This window comes from Lingula anatina, chromosome 6, assembly GCF_051362555.1.
Source record: "Lingula anatina isolate TDL-2025a chromosome 6, LinAna3.0, whole genome shotgun sequence".
Taxonomy (NCBI): Eukaryota; Metazoa; Brachiopoda; class Lingulata; order Lingulida; family Lingulidae; genus Lingula; species Lingula anatina.
Genome location: NC_141772.1, coordinates 8364062 through 8378614, shown reverse-complemented (window position 1 = coordinate 8378614; position 14553 = coordinate 8364062). Strand labels below are relative to the sequence as shown.

The window sequence follows — 14553 nt, the reverse complement described above, 5'->3', positions numbered from 1 at the left end:
TAAAAACAACAAAACTTCTCACATAAAAATAGCCATATCTGCCCAGGTACTAGTAGATATACTCGAATAAAAGTTTTTATTGTGTGTTGATAATATTATAATTACGCATGTATTTCAGACACGTTGTCATCTCTCTCTCTCTCTCTCTCTCTCTCTCGTTGCATTCCCAGAGATTTAGATCAATCCAGAGATTTAGATTTAGATCGACCTAACTCCCTGGGGGTTCACGCTACATTGCAGTCAGCCGAGCGCGCACCATAGTTAATTACCCCCTTTCAGCTTTTTGTATAGGCGGGGCAGACGCTTAAGCTGGCTAAGCTGACAGTAATCTAGTGAGACTCCCCACAGGGCTAGATCGATCTAAAATCTATGGGAACGGGGTCCCTCTCTCTCTTTGCATCTCATTCGTACAGTAATTACACATTTATAAATTAACCACTTTTATTATAGGCCTACATACAGAATGCATCGACGACGTAGCGTGAATACTTTATTGGCTGTAGGGCCTAAACTAGTTTTACAAACATGTAGGCATGTTAACGAAAAAGATTAATATTGATTCACATACAGGTCTTATACACGTGTGTTGATTTTTCTTCTCTGATTTTAACCCGTTTAACGTATAACGACGTACCACGGTAGGTCGGCACACGTCCATATAGGCCTATTGACTATCATATGTTTTAAAATAACATAAAGTAGACATACTGTACCAGTAGGCCCTACTATTGAACATTCTAATTTAATTTTAATTTTAATATAAAAATGCATGTACATGTAGGTCCACATAACAATTAAGTGCATTATAAGTATACTAACAAGGTTTGATTGGCATCAAAATTGAAGATCGCTAAGCACACCATCTTTTGAAATAAAAGTAGGCCTACAACAAATTAAATCAAATTGAACTGTAAAATACATATTCTACTATATATGATTTATAAACGCGTAGGGCCTACATGTGCGTAGGCCTACATGTATAAGCAATGCTTATTAAACACCCTTTCTGCAGTTTCAGCTCAGTGTTAATAATTGAAAATACCGGTAGCCTATAATGAATATTCCGATAGCCTATCTTTCACATTTAAGAGACAATACTATATATATATACAGTTAGACGAGAAAAATCTACAAGATCTACGCGGGAGAATCCTGAACAGGATCCAGTAGACAGTCGACGGCTCACAACATAGGCTATTTCTAAAGTATAAACAGACTCTATATGTGTATGAATGACTCTTATAACTAGGCAGTAAATGATTTTACTGATGCAGTCCACACATATAAATCTCCTACAGATATCATATGAAAGATTTTAATAGATTTAAATCCTGAAAATCTATATCACAATGTGTGCCATCATAATGCAATTAAAATTAACGTACTTTGATTAATTAGGGCCTATAGCTGAAGTAGACCTAGCGCGGAGTGTAACGTGTAAATCAACTGCAACTTTGGAATTAAACTCCCAAGACGGAGATTCGTTGTGTAGATTGTAAATTGTGGCATTTTGTCTCAATTACACACAGTACAGTGAACACTTAAAATAAAATGAGAACCGAGTAACTACATATCTTAAATGCCTTTCTTCGTCCCAAATATGCCGACCCTCCTTCATATGTCGCAAAATATCGCTCGATTTTACGCGTAGACTTTGGGCAGGAAACTGAGGGTCCGTGTAACAGAAAGTCCGCCCTCCATATAGTTATAATGGTTAGGGTTAGTCTGACCTATGTGGGTCAAAATATAGGGCGAGGCTCACCTGTACAAATGAATGGGAAGCGGGCTCTCTGTCACGGGAGACTTTCTGGTACATGGCACCGGGTCTTTGGGATGATCCCCATCGAAGAAGTATATACATGAACAGTATAATGCGCGCTGAGGAGTCCTGTTTCAATTTTCAATGCCGAAGGAACCGGCCATTTGGAAATTTTGGCTGCATTTACGGGTCATAGGTTAACTAGTATAATGCACTGTAAATTCATAGACAGCTAGAAGTCTGGTAATTTCTACTTCCAATGGACGGTGAAAGAATCCCCCCCCCCAAAAAAAAAAAACTTTGTTAATACCACCCCTCCATATCTTGCCTTGTATTTTCAATATTGGCCGTTATCTAAATCGCGTCTGTTTCACATATAAAGTTACAGATCTTGGAACATTGACTATCATCCCAATAATCTCTGTCTCTGAGGTACTTCGCACAGTCTTCATTGCCGCCCTCATTGTCTGGCGCGCCTACCACAGAAAGAAGAACCAAAATTACGTCATTGTGGGCGAAAAGCGTCTTAGACCCCATTCCCACAGATTTTAGATCGATCTAGCCCTGTGGGGAGTCTCACTAGATTACTGTCAGCTTAGCCGGCTTAAATGTCTGTCCCGCCTACTAAAAGCTGTAAGGGGGTAATTAACTACCTTGCGCGCTCGGCTGACAGCAATTTAGCGTGAACCCCCGGGGAGTTAGATTGATCTAGATGGATCGATCTAAATCTATGGGAATGCACTCATAGACGGATAAAACGTTTTATTTGTCCAACATATGATTCAACGCACGAATGTGTGCGGTTGGTACATTTTGTGTGGTTAGAGGGTCGTCGACGTCATTATTTATTATTTTGGATTTTTTTAGGCAAAATCTATAAACATAAATCGCACTAGCAATTAGAGAAATGGTTTGAAACGATATCGAGGGGCACATATAGAATGCACGGGTTTCTAACTAAAAAGCCATAGCCAAAGCGTACATTCGTGAGTTGAAAGTTAAATTTGTGGCATTTCGTTCGAGACATTAACCATAATCTCTGATATTATTAATATTATTAAGAGTCCCTCACTTTGATTACAGAGAAAGCATGTAGGACGGTCTCACAAAATACTGAAGACAAAACATTGAAAACGAAAACATAATTACTCATACTGAAATGGAAAAAAAGGTGTTCTGTGTACCTGGATACCAAGCAGTGAATGGTGCTGGGATGTTCCCCCATCCGGACAATACCCATCTACCTTCAGAGGCTTCATCTGTGGCTGATGTCCACCAGCAACGGTCGGATCGAGCTGAAGTCCAATGAAACACATGGCATGGGACAACTTACCAAGTTATTGGAGACAATATGTGTATATATATTGCAAGATGGCTACATGTATGTCCCACGTACAAAAAGCTAACTACAAAAATGAGACTGATTATTTTTGAAAAATCAAGTATGTGCTGCATGTTCGCGTCCCAAATAATGTATAGTTTATTTACTTTGGAATAATATATTCCATCAGTTTCACACATACAACCACATATATGTCAATATGGGATATAGTTTTATTTCATTAAAGGGCAGACTTTTTCCTATGATCTGTATAAAATCTAGATAATTAAAATAACACCCTAACAAATGGAGCCCACCTTTAATTTATCATTTCTTTAGTAAATGTAACTTAATCAATCTACATGTCTTTTCTTCAAACATTAAACATCTTTAAAAGTATCATCCTCAGATGTATTTTACAAATCACAGGTAATGAAATACAACTATATCTCATTTGCCACACCTGTAAGTATCATAATATGTGCCTTGATCTGAGACATCCCCTGCACATGCCATACAAACAGACTGGCAGCTTGTCCAGTTAACTTGGTCAATTAACTTGCCCATTATGGTGTTAACAATGCAAAGACACCTTGAAGAATGGGCCCAGCCAGGGTGTAATCAACATGGGGTCTGGGCTTTTTATACATAGGACTAGATTTGGTCGGGGCCTCTGACATATACATACAGCTGTAACAGATCTGATCCCCTGCTGAATACTTCCAGCCTGTCTAATGTATCGTGCTAAATTACATTATTCTTTTTTATTGGAAGTATTCAGCAGGAGAACAAGTTTGAAGACAGAAGGTTTTCTACAAAAATAAGGCTTAATAATCTTATTCCTGATACTAACATAGCGAGAACACTCAAGGACGAAGTGGAACTCGTCTTCAATATCATTACAATGCGAGCACTTTATTTGTTCTAGTGGGAATTTTCTATAATATATGTAATGTGCTAGACTTATCTTACCTACATCAGCAGCAAGGTATTGTGTTATAAATCGGTGCTCCTTCTCGTCGTTCACGGCGACTAGTCTCGCTCCAATTGACTCACAGCTCACCTTGCCCTTATAGAAGGAGCCGTCCAATGTCGTGTTGAAACTATAGCAACTTGTCCCGAACATTACTTCAAACTGCGGTGGACACGTCACTTATGATATGCAAAATTAATACAAAGACTATCAACTAATGAGCAATAACCAATGTTTTTGTTCATGTTAAGCATGCATTGTATTAGCAGATCATTTTTATTCATTTTTATTGGAACATGTAAGAACCAACTGTTTTTTCACGATGCTCCACCTTTGTTGTTTTCTGTATATGAAAGGCATATAGCTTTTAAGAATTAAAATTCTTGACATGAAATCAACCCCATGACAAATTATGAATGAATAAAAATTCCACTGATGCCTTTTTCCAAAATGAGTCAAAGAAAATATATTAAAAAAAAAAGGTTGTGGGTGTAAATTTGCCAACTTTGCTGTGTAATAGAATATTCGTACATCCAGAAATTTCCCCAAAAACCAATTCTTTCAAAAGACTTTTCATGCACTATAAATAACGGAGAGATAGCTGTGAATAATTGCACTCTACCAATGTCACAGATATTTCTGCCACCTTGGTAGAGGATATATATATATATATTATTCTCTGGACACTTAATTGTATACTGCTCAGCGTGAATTTAATTTGTTTGCACGGAATTGACGTCATTGCTCAAATGGCACAGAGGCAGTAGACAATAGGGCTAATGAACGAGTGGAAGTAGCAGTAAAGCGAAATAATGTCCAAAATTAATCTAGCAGCATATTTCCAAATATTGATCACACGGTAAAATACCAACTTGACGTTTCTTTCTTTCTTTCTATTCAGCAAACACAGTGGCGATGAAAAGGGGCTTTGGTTAAATTTAGGAAAAACTAGCTGAAATATTAGATTTTTCAATAAAAGATAGTAAAAACCGTTCCTTGTAAGTTCAAGGCTACTTTCAATACTATTAACGAGTTTCTAAACATAACTTACGGTTCCGTTCGCAGTGTAACCCGCCGTATGGGTAGGGACAGGTACATGTCCTCTGTGAACTCAAGTCATTTGATTGAACACAAATTCCGCCATTCTTACACCCGCATTCCTGAAATATGACATGAAGGTCCTTCCTGTATCAACTGCACGCACATTGAGAGTATTTGGATCTTATTGACATCCAAAAGACAAACGCAATGTATAATTACATTTTAAAGTATACATTCAAATATACTACCACTCCTATATTTATTCTAAATTTATTTGTAATTCAATAATGTTTGCGAATTCTCCTAATGAATTTTTATGCGCCAATCCTAAATGTTTTATATTCAAGGCCAAGATTATTCTAATGCATACAGTATAATTTTTTTACATGTGTATAAAACTTGAAACAATAGTTCATCTTTGTATAATTTTTCCTGTTTTCTACATTTTATAAAACATTAGAATTTCATTATATAACCTTAAAGTTTCTCATTTTTATGATACCCACTATATAAACATGTATATATACCTCTTGGTTAGAAACATTGTCAAGTTTATCAAATTACCTCATTTTAAACCTGCAGGTGAACATATGTATTCATAAAACATAATTTACTCTAATTTCAATTGGAGCCCCGTGTGATCCAGAACCAGGGCGTTGGCTCCATAACTTTCCTACAAATTGGTTCCAAACTTTGTCTGCTAAATAATGAGGCATTATCTGGCCCAAGTCCAGTATACCTTGGTGTATAGACAATGTACCACAGGGATCAGCGAACTTTAAAATATGGAGATCCATTAAGTTTGCCATGCTGGTAATTGTTTGATTTGACTTAAAATTACAAATTCATAAAAAAAAATTACCTTCTTCTCCGTCCATTTAATGAGTCGTTGAAAGTCACTTCCAAAGATGTGATTGCTCTTTGCCTAAATTGGAGAAGAAACGAAATTGTCGGGTTACCAGGGGGTATAATGGACATTCTCGGATTGTTTTTTCGCATCCTAAAAATACCAAAACTACATTTTGAGAAATCCTAGAGATCAGAGAGATAAAGTGACCGTTATCAAATGTCATTTGTTGTTAAGTGCTTTCCATATCTTAAATACCCCTGTAATACATATCTGGTGCATAAAGAGTGTGTATCTTTCAATATTTTGAGTAAATCCAAGTTTCCATGGGTTTCAACTACATTAATGTCTGGGGATATAGCGCTGATTTTAAAACAAGGTTTGTTACTTAGTATTCTTATACAGCTTATAACCCCTTTGGTATATATATTCTTGCTAAAAATAACGACATTTTCCAAAAATAAAGTGCATCAACGATTGCAATAAGTTCAATTAAGACAAAATGTAACTTAAAACCATATATATATATATATATATATATATATATATAGAGAGAGAGAGAGAGAGAGAGAGAGGTTTTTCTCATACTGATTCACCTATAGATATGAGACAGCATTATCTCACATCTGTTCTTTGATTCTCCTAGTGGAAATGGTATGAACATTTAAGAATTTCAGGAAAGCTTTATATAACAGCATACCTTTATGTTAGTGTAAACGGCATTCGGATCGACATCCACGTATATTCTCGTGTACAGTAGAAACTCGTCGGTCTTTAACACAGTGTAAGTCCCTTCAAGACTACTTAGCCCGTCCATTTCCCATCGTAGCTTTGCATAATGGAGTAGTGAATGTCTGAGAAAAATATTAGATTTATTCATTGAAGAATAACAGAACCCTTGTTGTGACAAAATAGATTGATTAGGCGGGCCCTGGGGCACTTCCCAGAACAGGAATATGCTTCTAAAATAAATCGTGAGATGGACCGCTTAATCGTTGGTCTAAACAGTAGGAAGTTGGAAGGACCATTGTTTGAAAACTGTTGTTACTCCATACCTACAGATACGTTCAATCAGTCAAAATTAGGATAAATAAGTCGAAATAGTATAAATAAATAAATAAAGATATAAAATAAATAATAAATGTATGCAAGTTTATCTTTTCAGAATAGTTAACTTTCCCTTAATGTTTACTTTCTACACGCCTGCCGACCACAAACATGACTCCAACTCTTGTGCGACTCTCTCTCTCTCATGCAATGCAAACGCAGTCTAAGAGAACATTCACATCGAGAAGAGCCGAGGTCTAGCAAGGCCGAGACCCAAATATGGCGGACCTACATGAAAGGAAGACTGCATAATCCTTTTATGGTCTCTCAATGACATTCATTGACATTCATTCAGGATTACGCGGACTTCCTTTGATGTAGGCCCGCCATGTTTAGGTCTCGGCCTTGCTAGACCTCGGCTCTTCTCGATAACCTTACCTTAACAGGTTTAATGGATTACCAGAATCCGGATTATGTTTTATCATTCTGTATCGCCCAATATCAAAGGGCACTCTGGTTAATCCCCCGTTTTTGTCGACTCTGTTAATGTAAGAAGTATAAGTTTTAAACTGCACAAACTGAACATCAGTTTTATGTAGCCAAATGTTCACAAGCACAACGAAGCTCAGTTTTTGCTCAAAATCAAATAAGAAATAAGTCAATATGACTGATATTGTCATTTATTAAAATGACGAAATGTAATATGATAATAAGTTACAAAATGGGGGATTGTAACAGCAAAGTTGTTGGTATATTTATGTATATGATGTTTATTTCATTTAAATGTCAAATTCATTGAGGTGCTTTTACAGAAAGTCTATTAGTCAATGTAGCTCTTTACAAGGCACAAATCTGTCAATAATGATAAATTTATAAATATGATAAAAAAGCCTAACAAACAAAAGCGTGACATATGATTTTAAAAAATGACGCAATTTTACGCCGTCGTCACCAGCAAACTAGACAGTGACGTCATTATTTCATGACGGCATATATACAAGTAGCCTTTTGACGTAACATTAGAAATTATATATATATATATACCTTATATAAAGGTCATCGTCCTCGCCTCCCCACCCAAAGTACGTGTTTGGAAAGCCGTTCACCTGGCGATATTGTGATTTAGTGAGCATGGTCACTCCTCCTATAATTGTCGGGTAGAGAAGTCTGAAATAAAATTGGCGCTCAGTTTTAAATTAGATAATGTTGCTCGCAGCAATGATAAATGCTGCTGCTAAAATCGGTGGAGTTCACACGTCGAGCATGAATTGCAAAGTTTGATCTAAGTAATAAGTAAAGGGTGTAGAGCCAAATTGTGTTGCGGTTGCAAAATGGAATCATTGTAAAAGCAAGCAAATTATATGTAACCCGCGAAACTCACCCTAAGGTACAACTGGAAAATACAGATTAATTAGCGAGAACACGTTATGCATTTCTGTCGCCAATACATCTACCCTCTCACACACACACACACACACACACACACACACACACACACACAAGCGCGCGCGCGCACGGGCGTTAATGTAATTCTAACGCAGAAACATGTACATACAAAAACAAACACAAGCACAAGAACTCACACATATTTACCCTTCTTTGAACTTATCAACGTTGGCTGACATGTGTTTCACTTTTTCTGCGCAGTTGTAGAAATTCCACTCGTTTTCCGGTAACAAGTCGACGTCGTGAAGGGCGAAACAGTCGTACGAGTCTTTGTCTATTTTAGCTGACTCAACAAATCCGATGTTCATTAGGAGACCTCGGTTGAATATAGTAGTAGCTTTCTACAAGCAAAAGTAAAATTATGTATGGGAATAAAAGATATGCGCGACTCTTCGTAAATGAGTTGTATAGATTACGGAATCAATAGGTTAGCACTTAAAGTGTAAAAGCATATATACACATCGTAGAGAGGCGAATTATTTCCCGCCGCCTATGACCAATTATCAAAAGCCAGTTTTATAAGAAACTAGAAAAGCACTCGGAGAGCGCAGACATCCGCCAAGGTAGCAAAGTCTCCACCCAATGCCGTTTCACCCTTAAATTTTCATTCTATAATGATTTATTTATTTTTTTTTTATTATTGATTATTGATTGATTATTGATCCGGATCACCACCAAAAACTAATCACCTGTTCCTTGGCCTACTTCTCACAGTTCCCTAAAATTTCATCAAAATCTGTCCATAACTTTTTGAGTTATGTTGATGACAGACAGACAGACAGACAGACAGACAAACAAACAAACAGGGGTGAAAACATAACCTCCTTGGCGGAGGTAAAAAGACAGAGAGAGAGAGAGAGAGAGAGAGATTCGTCCACTCTTCTCGAGCAGGCCTACCTGTTCAACTATATAGATTCGGTAGTCCAGTTTTTGCTTTTGTAAAAATGGGTGCATGTTGTTCAGGAAGATTCTTAAGTGTGCGTCGCGGTCACGGAAGGGTATAATGATGGCCACGTGCGTTTGAGCTGTGCAGTTTTCCGGCTTCCACTGACCTCCGAGTTTTATACCGGTTTTTAAGAATTTGACCTCGAGTTCTCCCCACGTTGGCGGTACCAGATTTATCATCCTTCTTCTTTCTAAAATATGTATATATTAACGATTTATTAAAGTTTTTTAGAACTGGTTTGCTTCTTAAATAACGAGAAGAAATCTGCTGTTGTAGATGCAAGGCTGTTAATTTCGACATAAATTTTGATTATTAAAACATAACTTATGGGTTATTCAACTCATTTTAATGAAAAAGTTTCAATTCACGAAGGTGGTACATTTAAAATGGACTTTTCTGAATAATAGAAACAGTTTTACTTAAAATGAAAAAATAAACAGTTTAGTTCAGACAGGCAATAAAATACGGGTCACAGTTGACAAAATCTGGCTAGAAGATCTCTTGGCCGTTGGGACAGAGAAAGATATGGATTTAGAAAAAAAAATGTATTGTAAAATCTCACCTAAACCGTTTATAAAATCTGAACAGTCTTTCAATGTATAGATCTTCTTTGAGAAGTTGAACTCGTACCCTCCCCATGATGGCGGAGCCAGATTCATCATTCTTCTTCTTTCTAAAATATGTATATCTTAACGATTAATGACAGTTCCATAGAACTTGTTTGCTTCTCTTCTGTTAAAGGACGTGTATGTCTGTTCAATTCTGATTAAACTTTAATTTTAATTAATAAAATAGAGTTTAACTAATGGGTTGTCTAACTCACTTGCGGCCAAAAAGCTTTAATTCAATAAGGTGTGCAAGTTGACTTTTTTTAAATATAAGAAACGGTGAACTCAAAATTTTGAAAAAGTGAACAATTTAAAGCGCCGCAGGTTTATAAAAGCGGTTCACAGTTGAAAAAACCTGGCCAGAAGATCTTAACACTATTGGCCGTTTGGGCAGAGAAAGAGTTGAATTACTGAAAATAAATGTATTCTAAAACCACTCGCCTAAGGCGATTATAAAATCCGAAAAGTTCTTCAATGCAAGCCATTTCTTGTGATGCCATGTGTCCATGTTTAAATTCAGAGATAGGAAGATAAAAAACGCAGTCACTGAGACTAAGACCATGAATCCCTTTGGTTTCCTCATAATTTGGAACGCCGCGGTCCTGCATTTGAAGGGATATTCTGTCTTTCTGGGGCTTGCCTGCAAACCGTGCATTGGACTTCAGCTTATTCTTGACCTTGGACTTGAACTTGATCACCCACAACCTGCAAGTCACACATTTATTAAAATTTAAAATTTTCCAGGAAATTTAAATACTTAATTATTTCTCCCTTCATCACATATGTATTCCATACTGAAAACTGTTCACAGAATTATGATCCACAAAGTCGTTATCTTTTTTTTTTTAGAAAATTTTATAACTTACGTATTATGACCCTGGAATTTCTAAATGATTTTCTATGGACTTGATGAAGTAACGGATTTTAAATTTTTCATAATTTACATCAATTTGTTTAATCAACCATTTCCTTATCATTTACGTGTATAATATATTCTTCATATTGTAAAGACTCAAGAATTTAAATAAACATAAAAATTATAATAAGAATAATAACAATGATAATAACTATTATTATTATTATTATTATTATAATGAACATTGAACAGTGGGTATGAATTCCATATGATTTGAAACGATTTACTCCAAAATTCTTCATTATGTTGTTGGGGACAGAAAAGTATAGTGTCCTTTATGACTCGGTTAACACAACACGCACAGTCTTTCAATACAAATTCAGAGTTGGAACTGAGCTAATTATGCATATAACATGTAACTGCTTGTCGTAGATGTTGGATACGAAATCAAAAAATGTTTCTTCACGATCTAAAGACGACGTGTCCATATAAGTTTTTTTTCTGTCTTTATGTAGCCTTATAGACGTGCTGGAAGTTTTCAAGACTAACAAATCATGTCTCCAAGACAAGCATGTGTTTTCTCCGCTCTACCCTCTCTGGCGTTGGAGGTACCCCCTACCCCCTCTTCTCTCCCCCTTCCTTTCCCAGAACAAATACTAGAAAGCAATCCGAGAGCGCAGACCTCCGCCAAGGCAGCAATTTTTTTTCATTATTATTGATTATTGATCCGGATCACCACCAATAACTAATCACCTTTTCCTTGGCCCCCTTTCTGACAGTTCTTGAAAATTTCATCAAAATCGGTCCATAACTTTTTGAGTTATGTTGATGACAGACAGACAAACAAACAGGGGTGAAAACATACTTCCTTGGAGGAGGTAATAACGCCAAGATGAAACCATACCCATATATTCTCTATCCCTATGCCTAACATTTTAGAAATAATTGCATTAAGCAAAAATGTCCATTAGCTTGGTATTTGAATGCGAATTATAACTACTGGGCACAAGTCGGAAAAGTTTTCCTCACCATACGTAAGCTTGAGGTAGTAGGCCTTCATCAGACTGACTTGAGTAAATGTTGTTACTCCCTGGCTGTTTGGTCGTATAGTGGCTAGAACCCTATTGTAATGTCATGTAGATCGACACCCCGTCCCCTATTCATGGGTGGCTGCATGTTGACGGCTGATGTGGATTGCCTCTCGTATCTTCCGTATGGAGTGATAACATTTACTCGAGTCAGTCGGATGAAAGGTCTACAGTGTACGACCAAGTTGGTTGTAGTCTATAAGGTGTCCCTTGATATCGTTTCAAATCATTTCCATTATTTTCGCCATAGTTATTTCTGTTTAAAGAATTTGTATAAAAGAATTAATAAATAATAAATATTGAAGGCCGTTAACCACACTAAATGTGCCAAAATTTCGTATATCGTCAGTAAAAAGCAGAAATCTTTGTCCCTTCGGAACAATTTATACTTTATACTATATTGCCGGTGTAACAGGAATGGAAGTCCTAGGAGTGGAAGACAGGGCTTCCATATAATTAGTACAGGTTAGGGTTAGTTGGAGTATTGGGGTTAGTATATGGGACGAATGTCACCTGTAAAAAGCAATGGGGAGCGGACTACGGTTCCTAGCGGACTTCCATTCCTGTTACCCGGTAATAAGGTTGATTTGACCTTGGCGTTTTGGCGGGACTGATTTGACATGTGAGCTGTACTCACTCACGCTTTCCTAGCTTTCCTGTGATGCTAACGGTTAGGGTCACAAGAGAGTAGGCGTCAATTTGACTGCTCCTATTGGCTGGACAACTCACCTCATTGACGGGAAAAAGAGCTCAGTCTTAGTCTTCTAATCATGGCATATTGGCAAGTAATGTGATATCAACGGACCCAAAAATAATTACTTTGGGACATCTGGAGTTCAAAACACTCCCAATATTTTACACTCGCAATAATTGAATAGCATGTTCATTTCTAAACGTATTTTCCGACCAGACCTTATGGACTACCGTAAGCTTAGAATGGTGAGGACAAATAGTTATTTGTATAATTGTAATAGTCAAGTGTTTTATTTGCTGTCTTTATTAATAATGATCATAAAGGGTGTCGAAATGCAGGATGTAGTAAACTTTTTGAATAGACTCATATGTGAAAGAAAAGGCATTTGTATCACTAAGAAATCCAGTTACAGTACAATTTCTCCCTGAAAAAAAAAAAAAAAAAAAAAAAAAAAAAATATATATATATATATATATATATATATATATATATATATATATATATATATATATATATATATATATATATATATATATATTTATTTCTGTTTAAAGAATTTGTATAAAAGAATTAATAAATAATAAATATTGAAGGCCGTTAACCACACTAAATGTGCCAAAATTTCGTATGTCGTCAGTAAAAAGCAGAAATCTTTGTCCCTATATATATATATATATAAAGTTTGAATTGGGATCTTTTTTACCCAGACAATACGATATGATAATAAAAAATACACGAAGTGCGTCACAATTATCGCATTTCTGACACATAATATGTACAAAGCCATAGGAAATATTGACGAAAAATGCATATATTACAAGATGAATGAAGTCAGGCGCAATTCAGACAGAACTTGCATATTATGCGAAGCTTATGAATGGGTATCAATCAAAGACGTGCGGGTGAGTTTAATAATTTACACTTGAGGTTACAGGCTCAAGAACCAGAAAGAAGCAAAATACTACTTATTATACTTATAAAACATCAATAAAAGCAGCGATCAGGGTGTACTATATTATTTAATACAATACGACTCCTGGAAAAATTGTGCAAATGGAGCAGTAGCTCAAATTAATGTGATCTTAAATGCAGATAGACGAAAGACAGGTATCGACCAATGCAATCCTTTTTCTCATAATTACCTGTAAGTTGTGTCAGGGTGTTAATAACAAACAGCGAGGACTGTCGTAGGAATACTGTTACAGCTTGGTCTTAAATCTTCAATCTTCGAATAACCCGTCCTCACGCTCCTTGTGACCGACAGTTAGAGAGTACGCCAACCTTCAATAAGCACCGTTTCTTAAAGATTCCCACTGTTTATACTGTGGAGCGAAAGGGTGAGAGTGACTGAGTGGTTGTCTCACAGCTGGTGTCGCTTGCAAGCAAACAACACAAACGCCCCCAAGCGGGCATCTAAATAAAGTGACCACGAGATGAAGATCGGCATAGTCTCGGAATTTATGTATTGGGATTGTCGTAAGATTGGGGAAATTGCTATTTCTTTTGCAACTTTGAACTACCTGAAGGCACATGAAGAAAATAGAAAGTCCGCCATCCATTTAGTTATAACGGTTAGGGTTAGCTTGACTTAAGTGGGCAAAAATCTCGGGCCAGGCTTACCTGTACAAATGAATGGGAAGCGGACTCTCTGTCATGGGAGACTTTCTGTCAGTTATATGGGACATCCGTATAAGTCCAAAGACAATTCTGAGTGATTGGATCTACATGTAATACATTAGGGAAAAATTGCATATTTTTCTGGTTCTGGGTCGTGTGAAAAAATTTAAAAATCAATTAAGTGATTATTCCATCGATTGAATTGCTGGAACCTTAATTTGTCTCCTGTATTCAACTTACTTCTCATTCATTTTCTCTGGATTATAACAAACAAGTTTTACTTTCGACAAATACGCCAATTAAGTGCGTT

General features: G+C 36.5%; 1 protein-coding gene across 5 annotated transcripts; it reads right to left on the bottom strand.

Moving 5' to 3' along the window:
* Positions 1–473: 473 nt before the first annotated feature.
* Positions 474–14013, bottom strand: LOC106170630 (uncharacterized). Of its 5 annotated transcripts, XM_087014486.1 has the most exons (14): positions 13769–14013; positions 12977–13050; positions 10430–10693; positions 9943–10053; positions 9332–9570; positions 8582–8775; positions 8033–8155; positions 7427–7528; positions 6642–6795; positions 5957–6019; positions 5105–5213; positions 4053–4232; positions 2944–3054; positions 474–2235 (listed from the first exon to the last, which is right to left on the bottom strand). In XM_087014486.1, the coding sequence occupies exons 3-14, from the start codon at positions 10641–10643 to the stop codon at positions 2114–2116; spliced, it is 1722 nt and encodes a 573-aa protein (XP_086870612.1). In that variant the 5' UTR covers positions 10644–10693; positions 12977–13050; positions 13769–14013; the 3' UTR covers positions 474–2113. The 5 variants fall into 5 exon arrangements, with proteins under 5 accessions (XP_086870612.1, XP_086870610.1, XP_086870613.1 ...); XM_087014484.1 differs by lacking the exon at positions 12977–13050; XM_087014487.1 differs by lacking the exons at positions 12977–13050; positions 13769–14013 and adding an exon at positions 12570–12594.
* Between the last annotated feature and the right edge of the window lie 540 nt (positions 14014–14553).

Excerpts from the sequence above, each read along its gene's own strand:
- LOC106170630 (XM_087014486.1), bottom strand. The coding sequence starts at position 10,643 with ATGCACGGTTTGCAGGCAAGCCCCAGAAAGACAGAATATCCCTTCAAA. Across the intron at positions 10,054-10,429 it reads GGATTTTATAATCGCCTTAG|AAAGAAGAAGAATGATGAAT; the intron begins GCGAGTGGTTTT and ends TACATATTTTAG. Across the intron at positions 8,776-9,331 it reads GAATCTATATAGTTGAACAG|AAAGCTACTACTATATTCAA; the intron begins GTAGGCCTGCTC and ends TTTTGCTTGTAG.